This window comes from Argopecten irradians, chromosome 10 (assembly GCF_041381155.1).
Source record: "Argopecten irradians isolate NY chromosome 10, Ai_NY, whole genome shotgun sequence".
Taxonomy (NCBI): Eukaryota; Metazoa; Mollusca; class Bivalvia; order Pectinida; family Pectinidae; genus Argopecten; species Argopecten irradians.
Window position 1 is genome coordinate 21,574,746 of NC_091143.1, and position 20,163 is coordinate 21,594,908.

General features: G+C 35.2%; 1 protein-coding gene across 1 annotated transcript in view; it reads left to right on the forward strand.

Moving 5' to 3' along the window:
• Positions 1 to 20,163, forward strand: part of LOC138333387 (zwei Ig domain protein zig-8-like) — a 57,727-nt gene that overhangs the window by 12,863 nt on the left and 24,701 nt on the right. The window contains exon 2 of the mRNA XM_069281732.1: positions 14,880 to 14,969. Coding sequence (XP_069137833.1) covers positions 14,880 to 14,969 — 90 coding nt within the window. The remainder of the gene's footprint in view (positions 1 to 14,879; positions 14,970 to 20,163) is intronic.

Sequence of the window (20,163 nt, forward strand, 5' to 3'; positions counted from 1 at the left end):
TAAGGAAATGTCACCTTTATGGTAAAACTATATATACTCATTCTGGACGACTCTGCTTCCTCGGAGGAAGCATTCTCAGACCGTCTGTTTTTATGATGCATATATCCTAAGAATGGGTGTTATAGTGATATATCGTGTTGTTTGTCAGTAACCTTTATAAACAATGTCATTGCGTGTATATTCTATTCCCACATTTAAATCGACTGATGTTGACATTTCAGGCCCAGATGAGTGTGTTAAGATAACATCTAAAAAATCATAAAAGTAACGCAACTGTCGCACCACCGACTGAGGCATGAGCTCAATTGTTGCCACCTAGATGAAGCCAACTGCCATCTGTAGAGAAAGTTAGCGGGATAGGATATAATTTTAATCAATATTTCGTTGATAAATCCGTGGATTTTTATCGCCGTATGACAAATAACTCCATTTACACAAAAATGTTTTGCTCTGATCTGCCTTGCTTTAGCATTGTTTTTTAAAACATTGTACAACTATTTGGGAAATGCGGATCACAATGAAATAAACGTTATCTACAGTGTATATGATAATTATGTATGTATATCCAGCACATTGTACTAAGTAAAAATTACAGTAAATGAATGAAAAACAATACCTTTCGACATAAAATGTGGTCTTATGATCATAAACGAAAATACTATATGCAGAATGATATAGTTTATAACATACTTATCATGATACATTCAATTTTAACATTTATCAATCCTATCGTTCTTTGATTAACTTTCATAATTTTCGATCGTTTTCAAGTCTGACAAAAACTGTCATGGATTACTGGATAGGTTGTCTCTGTATTATATCTTGTTGATATACTTGTATTTCTTCATAATAAGATATTTCTGCTTGTTCAAATAATCTCCTATTACCGATGATGTTTTCTTGTTCCTTGTAACCCGATGTGGACATAAGGTCATCTAAGATCCTTTTAAAAATAATATATATATAACGAGGATATTTATCTTTATGAAACCTGTATAAATTCTATACGAATCTCACCAATATCTGACGTATATGTCATTCAAGTTTCTTGGTTTATATCATTCATTTTATATCATTATATCATGGATGCGTATACGCTTCTGAAGAGGTGCAAGGTTACCATAGGCTTGATCAGAATCAATAGATGTCTTTGAGTCCTAAAAAATTACCCATAACAGCGAAAGGCAAGCTTGAATGAACGATGGACCGCGGACCAACGCAAGTCGATGTACCGCTCGCTGTGTGATAAGGGCACTAAAGCGCAGTCCATCACCCGATGAAACATGGAAAACGAAACTTTGCGGAAAATTCACATTCAAAGCAATTTTAGATATAATAGAAATGTAAAATGGGTTCGAAATTGAGAAAGAAACGAGATTGTATCGACCTTGCTGGACCATAATACAGCCGTAAGACTGGTGAAAATCGACGAGAAAGATAATTCCTTTATTGTATAAAAATGGTTGCGTGACTGACATGGAAGTCCACTTGCAGAGGAGACTTGTACACAATAGAATCACACGCCAGGCTGAAGTTATCCTATAACGTAACGGCCATGCATGTAAAAACGACAAAATATGACACACATTGTTGATGGCTTCCGATCACTTCTGGAGCATTATCAAATAATACCGGTAGTTTAATACAATACCGAGGATAGAATTAGCCGTAATCTAGAGACAGGCGACAGGCTGCTTCCAATATCGGCACGGGTCGGGGTATTGTTCGGCTGCAGGGTTGCATCAACAGAAAGCCACGCAAAGATATAATTGTATAACGGGTAATGATGAGCTGCATTTGGAATTCTGGAGATCGTGTCACATCAGCCAATTGACATGGACAATTCGATATAATAACAGGGGTGCTTTCTCCATTAGAACTCTGCTCAAAGTACACGCAGGATTATAAACGCATTGTTATTTTTCATATAATTGAGTTATGCTTAATAATCCAATGAATGATAATCAAAAGAAAACGCCAAACATGCTATAAAGATTTAGAGTATCTAACTTAAGATTTAAACCAATTATATATAATGTTTTTAAACTGCTTTCAGCGTATTGCTTAGAAGAGTGAAAATAACACTACTTCGCTCGCTTATAATTAGGTACTCCCTACCAAATCACATGTATTAGAATTTGAATCGCAAGTGTTATAGATCGGACTACTATATTTGGCTCGTTAGGGAGGTTCTTGACCTTTCTGTTGCATGAGTCTACTGTGATTATCTCAAATCGTGATTTCTGTAGTTTACATTAATCCATGTACAACTAATACGGCCGTTTGGGTATCACGGTGCATGCGTACCAATCCTTATCCAGTTCACAGTTCACAGAATGAGGATTCCTGAGTTCGATACATGGAAAATAGATACTGTGAATGTAATTTATACCGTTAAGCCGTCTTTTTATGTTTCATTTATTTATCGTGTTTATTGCCTTAGTTATTTTAGTATATAGAATACGTTGGCGAAAAACTTATACACAATACGTTGGGAAATAAATCCATTATTCTAAGGTCAGTATGATATTGTCGCCAGACCAGAGTGTAAAGGCTAGTCAAGGTGTCCTCTCTATGTACCTACCCTACATATATTGGTTGAATGGTAAGTCTATTCATAGACAATATCTTCAGTTGATTATTCATCAAATGTACTTTCTGAATGTGAAACATATCTATAATTTACAGGGATTCAGCGAGTTGATAACCGATAAAATAAACCAAGAATATATCTGCTACAAATTACGTCGTTTATGTGTTAATAGTTAGTAACTGCAAATCTTTCTTACCGTCTTAGACAGTCATTTATTTACCCAGTTTAATAAATCATCAGGGACTCGATATTTACTTTATTGTTACAAATAATTACGAAAAGATTCCATATAGAAACATGATTACATATACTATACATGTATATACTTAAATACACATTAAGAATAGATCAACGGTATCGCACCCATAAAAGTGCACATCATCGAAGCATAACACTTTCTATTGATGGTTCAGATAATGTATCATACACTGATGGCGTTAAGCGATCAGGTCAGTTAGGCATGAATGTTGTAATTAATGTATTCTGATAGCTTTATATGTGTTAAAGGTTCTTTTGTATCGATCTCAGGTTCTCTTAATTACAGGAGTGGCATGTAAAGTGGGTTTGGAAAAGTCATGGTAACATTAATGGTGAAAATCTAATTGAGATGCTCGGAAACATTATCCCACCGCAATACATTTGTTTTTCTTCTTTTTATTAAAAGATCAATTAACTAAAGTTCATGTAGGACATGCCTGACCATGTGATGTGTTTACATTCAAACACCAAAACAGTTGGTAAACTAAGGTTTTGGGTGTTCAATCTGATTATGATTTATCAAACTAAACACTCTTTGCGTACAAAGATGATGTGAAGATAAAAATTTGAAATCTGTAAAATATAGCAGCAAAACACTTAATATACACTTAACAGTACATTTTCCCACAAAACAATCATATTGCCATAACTACCTTAGTACTATAGCATTACACTTTTATGTAGTTTTTCTTATAGATTCCTAAGACCATACTAAGGTTATTTTTTTCACTTGGCATCCAAATGTACTATGATTGCATGCCTTACCGAGAAGATTATCGCCACTGAAACCAGTATACTGCTATCAAACTCCTATCTATACTACATTTTGTAGTATGCGTAAAAACTCGAATGGTACACCTAAGACAGAACGACAATAAAGTCAGATTTCCAACAATGTCACCAATTCGGCCATTTCAACATTTGACACTTCAACTCCCAAGATTGAAATTTTCTACTGTGCTTTTCAAATTGTCACATAAAACGTATCAAGCATAAATATTAATTTCCCTTCTGTCACCAAGTGCGGTCACTGGACAACAGATGGCGCTCAGTATCTTATTTCCGTTTCTTCTGCCGAGGACATAAAATGAACATTTGACTGGTTATTTTGGGAAATGAAGCAGCACTAATCTGAAGGTTATAGAATCAGATACTAACAACTGTAGAAGGTCATTGTGTCAACAGATAATAAAGACGGACCCTTCTAGACTAATTGATTTTATATCTGTCGGTGATCTATGAAACCATTTGTGATTATCGTTTTCGTTTCGTTTTATGTTGTATCAATATCACGATTTAATCATAAGTCAAAATTGCATGCCTTAAAGGGCCACTACATTTCCGGAGCAAAATTTATAGGTTTCTTAAAAACATTAATAACAAAAGAAAATATATATCGATGGCTTAAGATGAGGTTACAGCACCAAACATATGCAAGATTTCCTGTCTAATGTACGATAACAGTGGAAATTCATTTCGCTGTTTTGCCGTCTGGCGCAGTGATAGTCAACTACCGCGCGGCATTTAGGACGACGGCGGGAAACATAAAACGACCCGCGTTATGAAAATTAACATTTTATTTATTCTAATTAAACAGTTCTGAAGGTGGTGATAAGTGTGCTAGTAAACGTATAGTTAATAACTTCTGCGACTCTACAAAATTATTGATCTCGTTTCACATTCCTATTTTAAAAATTAAAAGCCGTTTCGGAAAGGTAGTGGCCCTTTAATGATATCCATAATTAATGAAAAAATAGCAACCAAACGATAATTGCATACATACCAAACTATTATTATTTTAAACTGTGACACACCTTTGTTTCAATTGTAGAAATAAATAAGAACAAAAGTAAACACTCAGTCCCTGTGTTGTTTTCTAAAATATAAGAAAAAAAAATCCGGAAAATATGTTTAAACATTTATGACATTAATATTTTTGATATCATGAGACTTGTTATACAATAAACAGTGACTACACTGATACTAAAGCAAGTCGAAGAATGCATTATATGAATTGCAGATAATGGCGATATAAACTTTCAAGGGATTGGCAAAGCATCGCCCACTTAATATAGACGGAGCGAGATACTGGAGCGCGTGAACGAAATCAGTCCCGTGATATATGGGCTGGACAGTGGAATGTACTATAGGGAGACAAATCACATCGTTTCCTAGGATATCTAGGGAGAAATCCACGGGAGGTCAGACACGTATTGTTTATGCAAGGAAATTATGAAATCGTACATAATATATATGGGTCTGCTGGAAACTCCTTGTTTGGCGTTCTATTGTCGATGCCTCTGTTGGATTCAATGGCTGATAACACACAACGTGCATCACGATGATTGTAGTGCTGCACCAGAAAGTTATTCACCCTAATAAACAACACTGGAGATTAGTACCAACGACACGTATACTACAGTATATAGTCACACAGCTTTTACATTGTGGTGTTAGTTTGTCGTTCTGTCGGAAAAATGCCTACCGTCATTGACACAAACTCTTATACAAAATTGACTCGTACAAAACTAGCAGTTACAGTTACATAATGTTTTTAATGGATTTTAACATGTTGACAAAATAACGTTTTATAGGTAATATTATATTGAGACGTTTCTCATTATAAGATATCGAAATTCACTCGAAAAAATACTCTATTCACGTCGTACGGGATACTGGAAATTCCTTTGTCGAGTCCCAATGAATAAGTTAAATCAAGATACAGTAGAAAACAAAGGATGATATCGGTTTACAGCCATAAGTCCCTTGAAAGGGTATTCACGATGAGATTGGTTTTGAAGACATTTGACAACATGGAGATGGTGAATGGTGATCGTTCGCAGCAATAGCATTGCTCTCTATGATTTATATAGCCCTGTACTAAAATATTAATGTTTCAAAAACATTTACAACTTTTATATTTTGATCTATATTATCGCAGGACAAAAGATAACATCTTTCATGCAATAACATTAATATTCCTAGGGCCAATATATCCACTGAAGTACTAAAACTCGAGTTCCCTCGCATTCGAAAAGTAATGGAAAAGTGCAAAGCGTAATATAGAATAGAACAAATTTTGTTTACAAACATTTGTCAGAGCTTTGTAGCTGACATCTAATCAAGCATTTTTGGCGAAGGGTTTCTATTGCTGAATTTTAACAAATACCCATATCTAATTCACACCAAATCAAGCATGTTTGCGTTGATTTTCTATTACATTTGTTGAATTTGATGACATATTAAAGCTCGTGTCTTTTCAAAATTTGAAAATTAACTAACTCGAGTTTGATAAACATAATAACCAATAGTCACTTGTTGAGGAACCACTATTTAAAACATAAATATCGTTATTTGTAACTTTTAACCGTTATATAGTAATTTGCTTACTGCTGGCCTTTTTGTAAACATCATCGGCAATACAACGATTCCCATCTATAATTTTAATCATTTCTGGTTTAATACAGAACTATGGAGCACGTTTTGGACTTATTTTGTGAACTATTTCTAATGAACATGAAATCAATGCAGTTTTCATTTGTTATTAATAATATTGTAACAGGCGAGGTTTTCACCTGTCTAGATGTGAACAAATATAGTTACCCAGGTTCGGTATTCTGGGTTCCGTACCAGTTATGACATAAAACAAGAAGGCAAATAAACATTAACTAACATATATTTATTATACCCCGTGGATATTAGACAAGTAAATACAATATGAAAGGCTACAGAATATTCCCTATAACCTACATGTCAAGCTGCCCTCACAGTAGTTACTATATAACTTCACATACTGGGGACAGTGTGCGTGCGTAATAAGCCACCCCCGACCCGGTTCCACAGGACAATTTACTTAACCTATAATAATACCCCTACACGTGCGTATATACCTAAATCCTACATTAGAAAAGGAGAGAAAGTTAGAAAGGTGAGCTGACCTGCGACTCAACGCATCCGTCTGACTAACGATTTACACGTGCGCTCGCTATTTATACCCATAGCTAACAATACCCTGTGTCAACCAATGAACGATAAGGTTACATAATGCTTACGGAATTGATTCAAGAGCGGAAGTAGATAGACTTCCGGAATATTACTAACGACGCTAACTGCGAACACAAGGTGAAACATTTAAGTATATATAGATTATCCATTCCCGTTACAATATGATTAAAAAGAGTGATGGCTAACAATACACTGTTATAGATTATAGCAAGCATACCTGTGCAATAAAATGCGGTGTAGATAAGGGAAAGAAAGAAAGGAGAAGGATTAGAGTGTCGGTTTGGTTGTATTAGGGTCAAGGCTAGTGTGAACGTGATGGTGAAAAACAAAAAGGAAATTTCATTACCCGTGGAGACAATTGTCGTGTCATAAACCAGGTGTGTGGGTGTGTAGAAGTAATTCATTATTTTGGTTCGCAATTAAAGAAGGCGATGTCGGTACTATACTCAGTAGTGTTTCTCAACAGAAATAAAAAAAAATGTCATATGTAAATATGTTTTCAGTTGAAAAAAGGTTGAGTTACAAAATATACAATATAATGTATTGCGACTAACTACACTTCCGTTTCATTTCAAGTAAATACGATGTAATTTAAATAACATTTTATAATAAAAAAAAACTTTTTGATACGAATGAATATCATGAGCCAGTTAAGTAAACAGTTTGCTCTTGTAGTGAGTATGTGGTGGATGTTTTATTTTTCCAAACTTTGAACCTTCATAAAGAAACAGCGTGGCATTTGTGTGGATGAATGAAATTGATATCTGGAGCAGGTGTCCACTCCCTACAAGTGCTATCTGAGTGGTTGTTAGACTGTATGTTTTTCCTGTTACGGAGAAAAATATTACCGCTTCCTTACGGCATCACAAAGCAACAAGCGGAACTGCTAAGGATGTTGACCCCAGACGCATCGTCACTACCAACGATACAAAGTCAATTAAAAATTGTATCAATCTAATAGTATGGTGTTACGATTACTGAAAATAAGTATAGATTCAAAACAAGAATAATCAAAGACGAAAAAATATAAAACGAACATCGAATGCCAAACATAGACGATAGCAAAGATACATGTAGGTTATTGTTAATGTAAATCTGATGCTTCAACAGCGAAGAACGTTTCTGTGATAGAAGCAATTTAGTATCAAATAATGGTTAACGGACTTAAGCGATATGTTGGTTAAATCCATGATTTAGATATATTTTCTTGGTATTAAAGGTAATGTGTACGAAGACTTGGCTAATGACGCACTCAATTGTACCGAATGACACTGTGCGGGTCTCTGTGATTGGTAGTCGTTGGGACAATGCCTTGAGGTTAGAACAGGTGTGATTGGACTGTCTTCACGTTGGCCAAGCACCCGTATTCTAAGTCTCTCTCCTCCTTTGTAATTACCCATAGTAATTTATCACCGGTACATGTGTACGGGGGCTAGCTGCCCCCGGGGACATTGGGCCTGATAGGAAATGTGCTCTGCTTTCCTAATCTATCATGTGCTGTGTAAATTAGCCTATATTCTGGGTCTGTTGTGCCAATAGAGAATACCAATATTGTCTGTGCCAGCGAATGCTTTAAAGATCGCGTAGCTTTAGACCTTTCAAATTTTATATACATTTGATTAATACGGCCTTATTTCTGACGACCGAACTATCCCACTGACATTATATCAGTAAGATCTGTAAATACACTATAGATAGAATCTCCGATAGGGACATTAAAAACGGGGGAACAAGTGTTTGTTCTTTCGATTTTCATAACATGGATCCGTAGGAATTAATCAGTGCGATACTTTACCCGTCGATTTTATAAAGTTATAACGTTCCGAGCGCGGATATACCGCTGATCCACTGATTCCCCCACGAGACACGGCACGGTTTCCACCAGACGTGCCAGGAAAGGGAGAGTCTTCTGTTTGTGTATTCATGCTTAATTGACCTTTGCCAGCCAAGCAGAATACTACCAAGTCGTCAGACCTAATGTGGGCATCCCGACACTGAGGAATTGATGAGTTTGAAATATCTACGTTCTCATTTGTGATTCTCGATAGTTAGCGCTGAATTGACATCGATTAGCGATCTAAGTTTAGGTCGTCTGCCGATAAAGTGACGGAATCACTACCGACCGATTATTGATGCGCTCCCTCATTTACAGTCGGCGGGGTACGATTTTACGGTATCGGCTCAATATCTTTGGTCTCATTTACTTCTGATTCTGCAATTTGTTGTTTAATGTTACGCATGCATATCAGTGTCATAAACACACTCCACAAATACTGTAATAATAATATAAGTACATTTTATATTTCGTTTCTAAACCCCTAATATACGTTCATTACACAATATATGCAAAATAACCCTCCATGTTATTGAAATATTTTGACAGACATGTACGAAAAGAAGAACGTTGTTGATATGAAAAAGCATTGTCCTTTTCTTGAGATTTCCTACAATATTCAAAACAGGATATTTAAATGAATGTTCATTGTAAAACTTTACGAGAACATGAATACGCGAAAAGAAGTTTGATTATTATTTCAGTATTAATGATTCATATGTACCATTCGTAGGAACCTTGTGAAGTAGAATAGATATACATTATAATGTATACCATACACCATTTACTGGCTCTATCCTCTCAGGACATTTCATTAATATTTTATCCATAAAATGGGGATCTGTAGATGTTATTGCTGATTTACATGAACAGGTTTACGGTGTCGTTACAAGGTAACCAAGTATTCCCTCAACACTTGTAGTCGGTTTTCGCGCGGTATCAGTGACCGCTAATTAGCATAGATTAAGAATACTAGTACACTTGGGTTAATTATCGAGGGACTACGGAGGGATATAAACTCTTGTTCTAATTATATATGCATGAATGATTTTGACCGTATCAAATCCGGAGTAGATAAAGTCTTCGATAGAGCATAATAGCGTGATATCTGTTTCAACGATAAAGAGAAACTCCTAGATCAGTGGCTTAGCGCCCGTGCACGCTTGCATGCTCAAGCATGCAAAAACAAAATCTGACTTACATTTTTGAACAGTCAGAAAAAACACAACATTTGAATACACGTAACGCTGCAGAATATAAATACATATGTCCAACTGTATGCCTGACATAACTTTGTGCACATTTGAAAGACTTGAAGATTGGCCATTCTGGAATTTTATTAGAATAGTCTATATATTTCCGGTTACCAAGTTGTAAAATATGTTTGAATTTTGTCGAAGACAATATTAGACTTAAACTAAAGAAGAAGACTTCTTCACCAAAATCCATCAAGCAATTGTGGATTTTTAATCGGGAAACACTTACGAATACCAAAATAAACAACATCGCATGAAAAGTTAGAAATATTCTAAAAACATATACTCATCTTAAAAATGATAGCAAAACAACATAATTAAAGCAATTGAAACATGTTCTTGGCCTTAGTAACGAAAAAGTGAATTGATCAATTTTGGTTCACTTCCCGCCCCGTTAAAACGAGTGTTAATCCGTGATTTCCGGTGTCACGAAATAGTTTACTTTTATTTTTGTCGAATATGAACAGATTTTTTTTATTTAGAAAAGAATTTTTGTTGTTGTAATTGTTAGAAATATAACAGAATAAGTAGAAAAATAGGTCATTAATACAATATATTTTTTTTATTGAGGTGGTCGAGGACTGGTCCCTTCTTACGCAATTTCCACCATTTTGACAGTGGTCTTTGACTCGCTGTCATAAACAAACCAACACGTAAACTTAATTTTAATTTTGTTTAAAATATTCTCCATAAGTTTTTCATCAGTTAAAATAACACAAAATTCTCTCATTACTTACTAATTTGATATTTACAGCCAAAATCCGTGTTTTTTGTTCGAGCACTTGTCACGGGAGTTTAGTATGTATACAATGTATATAGATTTACATGGTTATCACCTAAATATCGTGACCTCCATTTAACCATTGGTAAATACGTTAAAAGTTACCAAAGAAGTAAAATGGTTACTACATTGTAACAATTTCCCGTCAGCTTCTGGGGGGGCTTCGCCCCCCCATACCCCCTACCGAGGCTTCGCCCCTGGACCCTGAGCAGGGGGCTGTCGCCCCCTGCACCCCCAGGCATGCAGGCCTATCCAGACCTAGCTACGCCGCTGTAAATAGGGAAGCAATGCCGATGTACTTACTTAATGCCTTCACGTGCATCTGTCGATATCTGTCCCATATCATATTCATTCAATAAGAAGCGATAAAATAGTTTAATTTATCAATAAATCATAAGAAATGCTGCTATCGGTACTTACAATTTCTCTTTATGCAAAACTAATTCGATTAGCTTACGGTTTGACGTATTTTGCTCCCTTTCGCCCTTATCAACAGTGAAAAAATTCATGTTGTTTTTCAAAAAATGGAGTGTCATCACATTTCAATTCCTCCTACATACAGTGAATACTACTCCAAGGCATTTAAATACGACTATATTTAAAACACTTCCTCTTTTTCGTTTCTCTTTTTTCCCCACGATATTTAGTTCATTTTTTTAGATTTTAATCATACATATTTCCAAGCACGATGTGATTATTATTTTTAATGAGAACCCACCTTCACTCACCAGTAACATTTTTGTACCGTTTTAATCAAACTTGATACAGATATGTAACGTGTATGATTTTAAAGTACAACGTGTATGAATCTAAAGTAGCATCTACCTGATTCCAAAAAACATGGAATCTCATATTTGCGAAACACGAATGTTGAAAAACAATCTAAAGTTGATATAGGAATTTTTTGATATCGTATTCCTTGTTACCGGATGCAAATACAAGTGCACATTACAGACAAATGCGTATAGTACTACTTTTTGTATTTCTGCATTTTTCGAAATGACAATAACATATCATTTATCATTTTATGATTGATGTGAAAATCTCGAGAACAGTATCACATTCGGACATATCGATATTAAACATAAAGCGAATACCCGCTGCGAGTAGTTATTGTTTTAGATATTTGTACAGTTAGTAATACGATGCGCGTGAACATTTATGATCAATTCCTGCTCCACCTGCTTCCCATGTCACTCACCATAATGGTCGATTTACAACCGATCTATCATGTTACCTAATCCCGCAGTGAATCACCACGGAACATCAGTCCGTTTGTAATTCCGTTATCGCTGATTGGTATAAACGAAAGTTAAAACATCAATGCTCAATTATCCCCATCATAAAATCCCATTCAATGCTGGGTTTTTTTTCGAAGACTACAATGCTTCCAATTAAGGTTTCGCAACGTTCTGTTTTTTGCCAATAGTTAATTAAATTGTTGAGCAGACACATGGCTAAGGTCTGCTTTAGCCTGCTTACACAGGCTTTACAAACCGATCCAAATCGTGGATGGAAGCAATTTATCCTCTGCGATCGGGAGACAAATTGATTTTTTCTTGCTTTAAATGAAAATTAATAACAGCCGGGGAAATCTCTGTGATTGGGTCAATGTCGACACGAGCTCTTATTTGATATGCTTTAAACCCCGGAATTCCGTGATCGGTTTATAGTGGGAAAATGTATTGTCTCTCGTCAGTGACTGATTAGAAAACAGGTGTCCTAACCATCTCAGTATTCTGATGCATGCACTCGTGATTACCAGATGTCAGCCGGCGTAATAACATACACGTTGTTACCGAGCCCCATCCTGGTTTGTTTTCTGATAATTGCATAATGAGTCATTACCTTGAAATGCTTTGTATCAAATTAGAATGTTTAATTTTAATCAAGATGTTCAGTTTTGGGTGTTTTATTTCAATCAATAATCAATATATCTTTACAGTGTCAAAGAAACATCGCCATTCATTAATTAATATCAGAGAAGTGGTCATCATTCAAAAAATGACAGCGGAAACTGGCGAGCATAACGACCAACTGTTTCTCATCTTTAACAATAGTTGCACAACCAAGGGATTGTAAAAAACGGTGTTAGTGCATCAAGGTGATGGTCCGCTTTATCGATAATAATGATCCAACCTTTAAACCTGATTGTATTCCTTCTGACTCTAATGGCTGCATTATAGTAAATGACAAATATTAGTCAGAACTGTTAAGATGATATCCGCTTCGAAAACAAGAATTAGAATGTAGTGATTGACGTATTCTTTAATCATAGTGATTTTATATAGGGTTGGTGTAACATAGGCCAGAGCAACACATCTAGGGTGGCCGAAGGCTACTCGTTCTGAAAATATATATTTATTCTTTACCAACAAGAAATATATTTAGTCTCGAGAGTAATCCCAATAGTGGGCAGATGGATTTGCTACACAGGTATTGATAATGTTTATTGTATAGTTTAATGAAGGCTGAATGAATTGCAAATAAGTATGCTTGGTTTCATTGTGTCCACGATATTTCAAACTTACAAAAATACAAAAATAAGTATAAACAAAGACCAAAAACAACGAAGCACTGATTTACAAAGGGCAATGATAATGAATGTAGCTCTTGAATGAGCTGGGTAGAAACGAAGCCATGTCTGTAATTTTTATATGAGTTAAATAGCAGAAAAAACTGATATTTGATTTCTAAATTTCAGTATATTAGGGAATTCTGTCATGATACGACATTTCTTTTCACTTTTCATTGTCGGGTCAAGATAGAGTTTCAGGTATTTTAAATAAAGTTTGGAATTTTATATTTCAGGTCTGTAATCTTCTAATTGATGATAATACACCAGCTTTTAAAATACAAAAATAACAGTCTGAAAATTGGACTCCATCTCACCACGAAGGCAATATCAAAATATTTAAATGATATTTCTGTAAAAAAAATTAAAATCCAATACACTGCATTACTATTCAGCGTGTATCCAAAATCGCTGATTGATAATAAAACCGATTCAAGTCTTCTCTCTTCAAATAAAACGTTCAAAATCGTTTGATTTTATTAAAAATATCGTAATTACTGAATGATAATGTGTCAGGTGCCTCCAGATTGCAGCTATCGGAGTTCTAGATGGCAATATCTCTTGAAGGGTTAACACTAACGAAATGGCATGGGATCACACTTGAAATAAAACGAAAATTAAAATTGTTGGAACAGAGAACTTTCTCTCAGATAAGATGACACTTTGATGTGGAATTATTGTTCATCAAAACGGTTTTGTATTTTAAAGGGATATGACAGATGGAAATTAATTTGCTAAAAAGTCATAGCATGGCATTTGTATCTGTTGATTTCACCTGAAGGAAAAGGTTAATGAAATTCGCAATCTGGCGAGACAGGACAGCAAGACAGTGCACAACCCTGGTCCCATAAGGCGTAGGTGCGTAAGCAAAATGCTTGATTAGAACTTCAGCAAAGTCATCATCATTAGGTTAGAAAAACGTGTCAGGTTCAATGAGGAGGAAACCCAAGGGTCATAATCAATTGACTAGTATATGACGAGTATCGCCAATAGGAGAAGGATGGGTTATTGTTTTAGCAAAATGTTCCCTTGAGTGTTGAAACGTACGGAAATTAAGGTGCATATTAAATTGTAAAGGCCTAAAGATCTCGATCTCAAATCATTTGTAATGTTCAGTGGACATAACGTAAACTATACGTGACAGACAGTGCAGTGTTTAACATTCATCAAATATTAACAGCTAAAGATAGGATACCAAATTAATCATAACTCTCATTTTTTCCAAGGTTGAAATAATGATGCCATACTGGTTATGAAAGAAAGCATGGTCGGTGAGATATGTTAACAGTGCACCCGTTGACACAATTGTCGGCCGACGATTTAAAACATCATTAGAACCTGCAGCCACAGCTGCCAGTCAATGAGGCGTGTTGATTAGACCTAATGTGAATTTATATCACGAATGCTAACAGGTTTTCGATCAGCTTATATTTAGCTCCTCCTCATACATCTTTGAAATGTTAATGCTAATAAATCCTTAAAACACTAGCACTAATCATTAGCCTAAACTCTTTTCTATCGATATCTTTATTTCTCTTTCAACTTGATGATTCATTTTCATTTATTACTTTTTGCAGCTGATTTTTCAAAAGCAAGTAAACCAACGAGAGCAAGTACGAGGTCCGAACATCAGTCATCGTTTCGACGGATGCATCCAAAGGAGAAAGGTTTGTATAATTAGAAAATTGTCTCAATTACGTTTTTTACAAATGCTTTTACCACTACTCGTTCTGGTTAGGGAGTGGACACACACAGAGACGTGATGTCCTTTAGCAGTGTGCAATGATATTGAATTTTGCAGCGTGCAATTTTTACGATTGACTGACCTAAAGTAGACAAACTCTCAAATTATCTTACAATTCCCTGGATCTCTCAATAATAATCCGTCAATACCAAAATACAGTGTTGCGTTACCAGATTGTTTTTATACGCTAAGTTTGATCATTTCGGTGTATATAAATGTATGAAAGCAAAAACCAGCCTTGCTGGCTGAGAGCAGCTCAGACAATATCGAGTAAAATCTTTCGGAGAACAAAATCTTTGAAGAGAGTATAACAATCGGTGGAAAATGAGATAGATATTGACAACTAACACAGATAGCCTTCTCCCACGGAACGTTTATGTCGATATTATGACAGAGGCACAGCAAACGCTCGGTTTATTTGAAAAGAGAAGCCATTTACGTCTTATTCAAAAACCTTCATATGCATTCGTTCGTACGTATCGATCCTCACGGTAGACTTGCATCCATGTAACCTTTAACTGTACCTCTTGTGACAATCGGAGATCATGTAGCGTAGGGCGTACAGCTCTCCCCGTTAGTAACTGCTATGTAGTGAATGGTTCAACATCAGCCTTTTAATGTTTGTAATTGTGAATAACATTGTTTCTTTAATAAAATAGGCTGTTTTAAAAATTCACATTGTGTCGAATAATATCATCATTGGATATTTTAGTTTCATTATAAAATTATTTCTATCTTTTTATTCGAGTGAGAGTATTTAAAATTCATTTTCTTCGGTGGCTTTTAATTTCATTTCAATTGAATAATGTATTCCTCGGTGGGTTAATAGTCATGCTTTTATATCCGTTCAGTCCTCCTTTATAGTTCAGCTGAGTACTAAGATGACATACATGACATACATAAATGCACTGACCGATCGCCAGACGTTAAACAGCGACGCTCGTGCATGCACACGCGCACATACCCATCCAATGTCAGAACAAATTCCGCAGCACACAAAGTGTAAAATGCAATGTTAGATGCGGTGGCAAGGTGGTGTGATAGACAACTAGCGAACCGTCACTTGACAGATGTGTAACAGGGACTGCTAACAGTTTAGGTAAAATATCCACAGATAACCACGAACCATTACTGGTGGTCATAAGTAGCTGTCCAAGTTACGTTTGACCGTCTTTCATAATTTTGACAGCTTTTCCATCATTATGTTCTATTTTTGACAATTCTATCCGATTTATTCTCCCATAACACACATTGTCTGTCTATTCTGTACGTCACGTGACCAGAACAAAAATGTCGTGCCACTTGATCGTAAGGTTATGACATTCTGCTATCAACTCATTCCGTCTCTGTGGTGTTATTGCTTACAACAAGCAAATGTTCAAATGACTTCCACTATCAACTGACATTAATAGCCAACTGAAGTCATAATCAAATCGAACTGAAATTGAATTTTAAATGCATTTTGAAGATGAAGTCTAAATGGCGACTTCTAAATCCGTAAACATCTATGTGTCTGCGAATAGACTCTCTGTATCAATCTTAAAACTTAAATGATGTTTTGATTGGCTCCAGAGGAAGATCATTACATTTATCGTTCTTCATTTATCGAAACTACAAAATGAGGTTGCCGTATAGCTCGGACTCTTTTAACGTTAACATGGAATGAAAATAAATACGAAAGGCGAGAATAACACCAGGGGAGTGAAATACAGCTATAAAACAAGATACTGCAGCCAATGCCAAAGGTTGCAGGAAAGAACCGCTCTTTTCTGAGAATATTAGGAATGCAAAGTTTTTCCTTTTTGTACTGTATTGTCTAGAATGACAAAAGTCCTTCTTTTTCGTTGATGCTAGCACTTGGCTAGACTTACACAAAGCACTATAACAGGTTTTTATAAAATATTTTAAATCACCAAGCCTTATTATAATCACGAATATTTCCAGACCAACATCCCAATGAAAGATTATTTGATACTGTATAGAATTGAAAAAGAAAATCAGTAAACCGATCGGTTCAATGAAGATATTTATCATTGAACCTGACGTCCCAGTAGTGTTAATGATGTATATGATGGCGATGTTATTGGTAACTCAACTGTTTAAAAATAACAATATCTGCAGCATGATGTTGTGTTGTAATATAAACAAATAACATGTATTTCACGTGGGCGTTTATGGTTAATTATGCATGAAACAATCCATCAAATGGCGGACATTCCTTGTCGACGCGCCTCTCCTCTGAGCGTTTCCAATCATTAGATGAGATTTTAATCATTGTATCATATACCCCATATAAACCTCAATATTATTTTATTACTCCTTACAATCTTGTGTCGATATCAACCGAGATGTCATTTTATTACTCTATATCCTTACAATGTCGTATCGATATTAACCGTAAAATCGTTTTATTACTCTATATCCTTACAATGTCGTATCGATATTAACCGTAAAATCGTTTTATTACTCTATATCCTTACAATGTCACATCGATATCAACCGAAATGTCATTTTATTACTCTATATCCTTACAATGTCGTATCGATATTAACCGTAAAATCGTTTTATTACTCTATATCCTTACAATGTCACATCGATATCAACCGAAATGTCATTTTATTACTCTATATCCTTACAATGTCGCATCGATATCGACGATATTAACTTACTCGGTGTTTGAAAGAAATTTTGTTTGCAAACTATGTGAATCCGCGTAGCGTATTCTCACAAAAGCATCAATGCTTGAAATTTATTTTTAAGACTACTTGATAACATAAAATACGTTCAAACGTACGATTTCACTGATTTTCTTCGTGGATTATTTTTTACTGAAACAATACACAACATCGACATCTCTATCGTGACGTCATGATAACGTCGGTGTTTCGCGCCATTCTCGGATTGAATAAAAAAATCTGCCCTTCAGAAAGTCGGTTTTAGTATGAAAAAAATTTAATTATTACTCTATATCCTTACAAAATAGTATTGATATCAACCTATATTTTACATAAGTTTGACAACCAGAGTACATAGTTGATTCCTTTTCAGATACATCAAAACCCGATACCCTATGTTGTCTTCAGCGCTGACCATTCGAACCTACACATTGCACTACCCGATTATTTTGACATTTGTAGCCGCTAACTGATCATAAATGTCCCATCAGTCCACTCCAGACTTGAAGGTCCTCTTGGGATGATCATTAACAGTAGTAATATGTATATTAGAAATTCTGATAATTTGGTATTTTAATATTCATAACATAGATAATGATGTTCGATTTTTCCATTGTCTTTCTCAATCAGGTTATTTTTGTGTAGGCCAAGTGTACTGTTATCGACGAGATGTCTAACAAGGATTAATAGTTTTTATAACTTTTATGGCCGTCTCTATTTTTCAACTATTATGTATGTAAAATACACTTTCCAAAATCTCCAGTTTTTGTAAATTAAATGTAATTTGTAAATTAAACTTCTAGAAATTTAGAAAAATCAGCTCTAATAGTTACTATTATGTTCAAATAAAATTTCATTTCCGGGGGTCATTCCCTAATTATAGTTTTGTTATTGATAATTGTACACAGGAGCAACTATGTTCTCATCGCAGACCAAATCATCTGCATATACGAATCTGTTCTCGCCCAGATCAAATATTTTACGACACAGATTATTCCGATCGGCCGACAGACTTACCAATATTGGTCTCCAGACATGTGTGCCGCTGCTTAACGGAAGTTTATATACTAGAGCGCAGTTTGCCATAGCAATGCCTGCCCACGAGACACTTAACATAAACTGCGGAACTTTTGGTCCTCATGGATCGGGAATTGTCACGACCTAACCATCGTTCTAGTAAATCACGGACGCATAAGTTAACTCCTTGTATATGAATAAGTAAAGTACATACACACACTGTCATGTCTCGGCAAAACATTTCCGTTTATAGAAGTCTCGAACGGATTTCCGGTCTCATAACCTCAATTTTCATTACAGTATCATATGCAATTTGTCGACATAGATTTTCTTCATTAGTTCTTTTCTTTTGTTATATACTAATCAAACGACGTCACTCACTGCATTCCGTCTTTTCATAAACAGTTTTTTTACTATGGAGTATTTAATACACCAAGTATTTATAAGGCTACAGGCCGATCTTGGTAGAATTTCATTAGTAAAAATACAACTGTATCTCTAATGTGACACTCGCTTACATGTATATGTAACAATGATATCCGTGAGAACATGTCTGCTCAACATTTACATCTTAAAAACCAGTAAAGGTATTCTTTACACTACAACATGCCTTTTTTCTTCTATGAGAACAAGTTGTATGTCTTAGTATGTGATATCAAACGACACTTAATTGTACAGGCAATATAAGAGTTATTACATTTACGTTTAATTAGTTAAACAGTTACTTGTCTAAGCTATTTGTTTTCAACAAACAGACCTACAAATACGAGTTATGGATTGGTTAACAAACTGTCGATAAAGATATTTATGATCATTCTAAGTTATATATTCATATACATACATCGATCTGGTATGCTAGAGTGAGTTTTCATCATCTGACCTGGTCACAGCTGGCGATGTAATACAATATGGATGAGTGGTTACATTTGTGAGATATTTACAGCTGCATACCCGATACAGAGCTGTAACACAAATGATAGTGTGCATAAACATTTGTATGTTTAAAGAACCTAGAGTGTAGAAACTATTACCACTATTAGATATGCGTTGTTTTTGACATCGCAATTAACAGTAAAAAGTAAGGAGTTTCCTAAAAAAAAAAATTTTCATCAGTAAGCTTAAAACACAAAAGGAAATAATTAGACAATTATGTCACCTGGGATTCTGATCGTATGGTGTTAATATTGAATACAATTCCTTGTTTTACGACGATGTAGGAAGTTTCAATCCCTGGACACTACACCAGATCATTTCAAAGTTCTGTCGGCTATAGTTCAGGCTCCGCTTCCACGGCGCCAAGACAAGCCCGACTGTGTTAACATTTGGCCGGTGGTGAAGAGATTGCTATTTAATAATTTAAATCTTTACTTACTGTTCATGTTCTGGTTTTCGTGTCCGACAACATAACGTTACCTTAACTCTTCT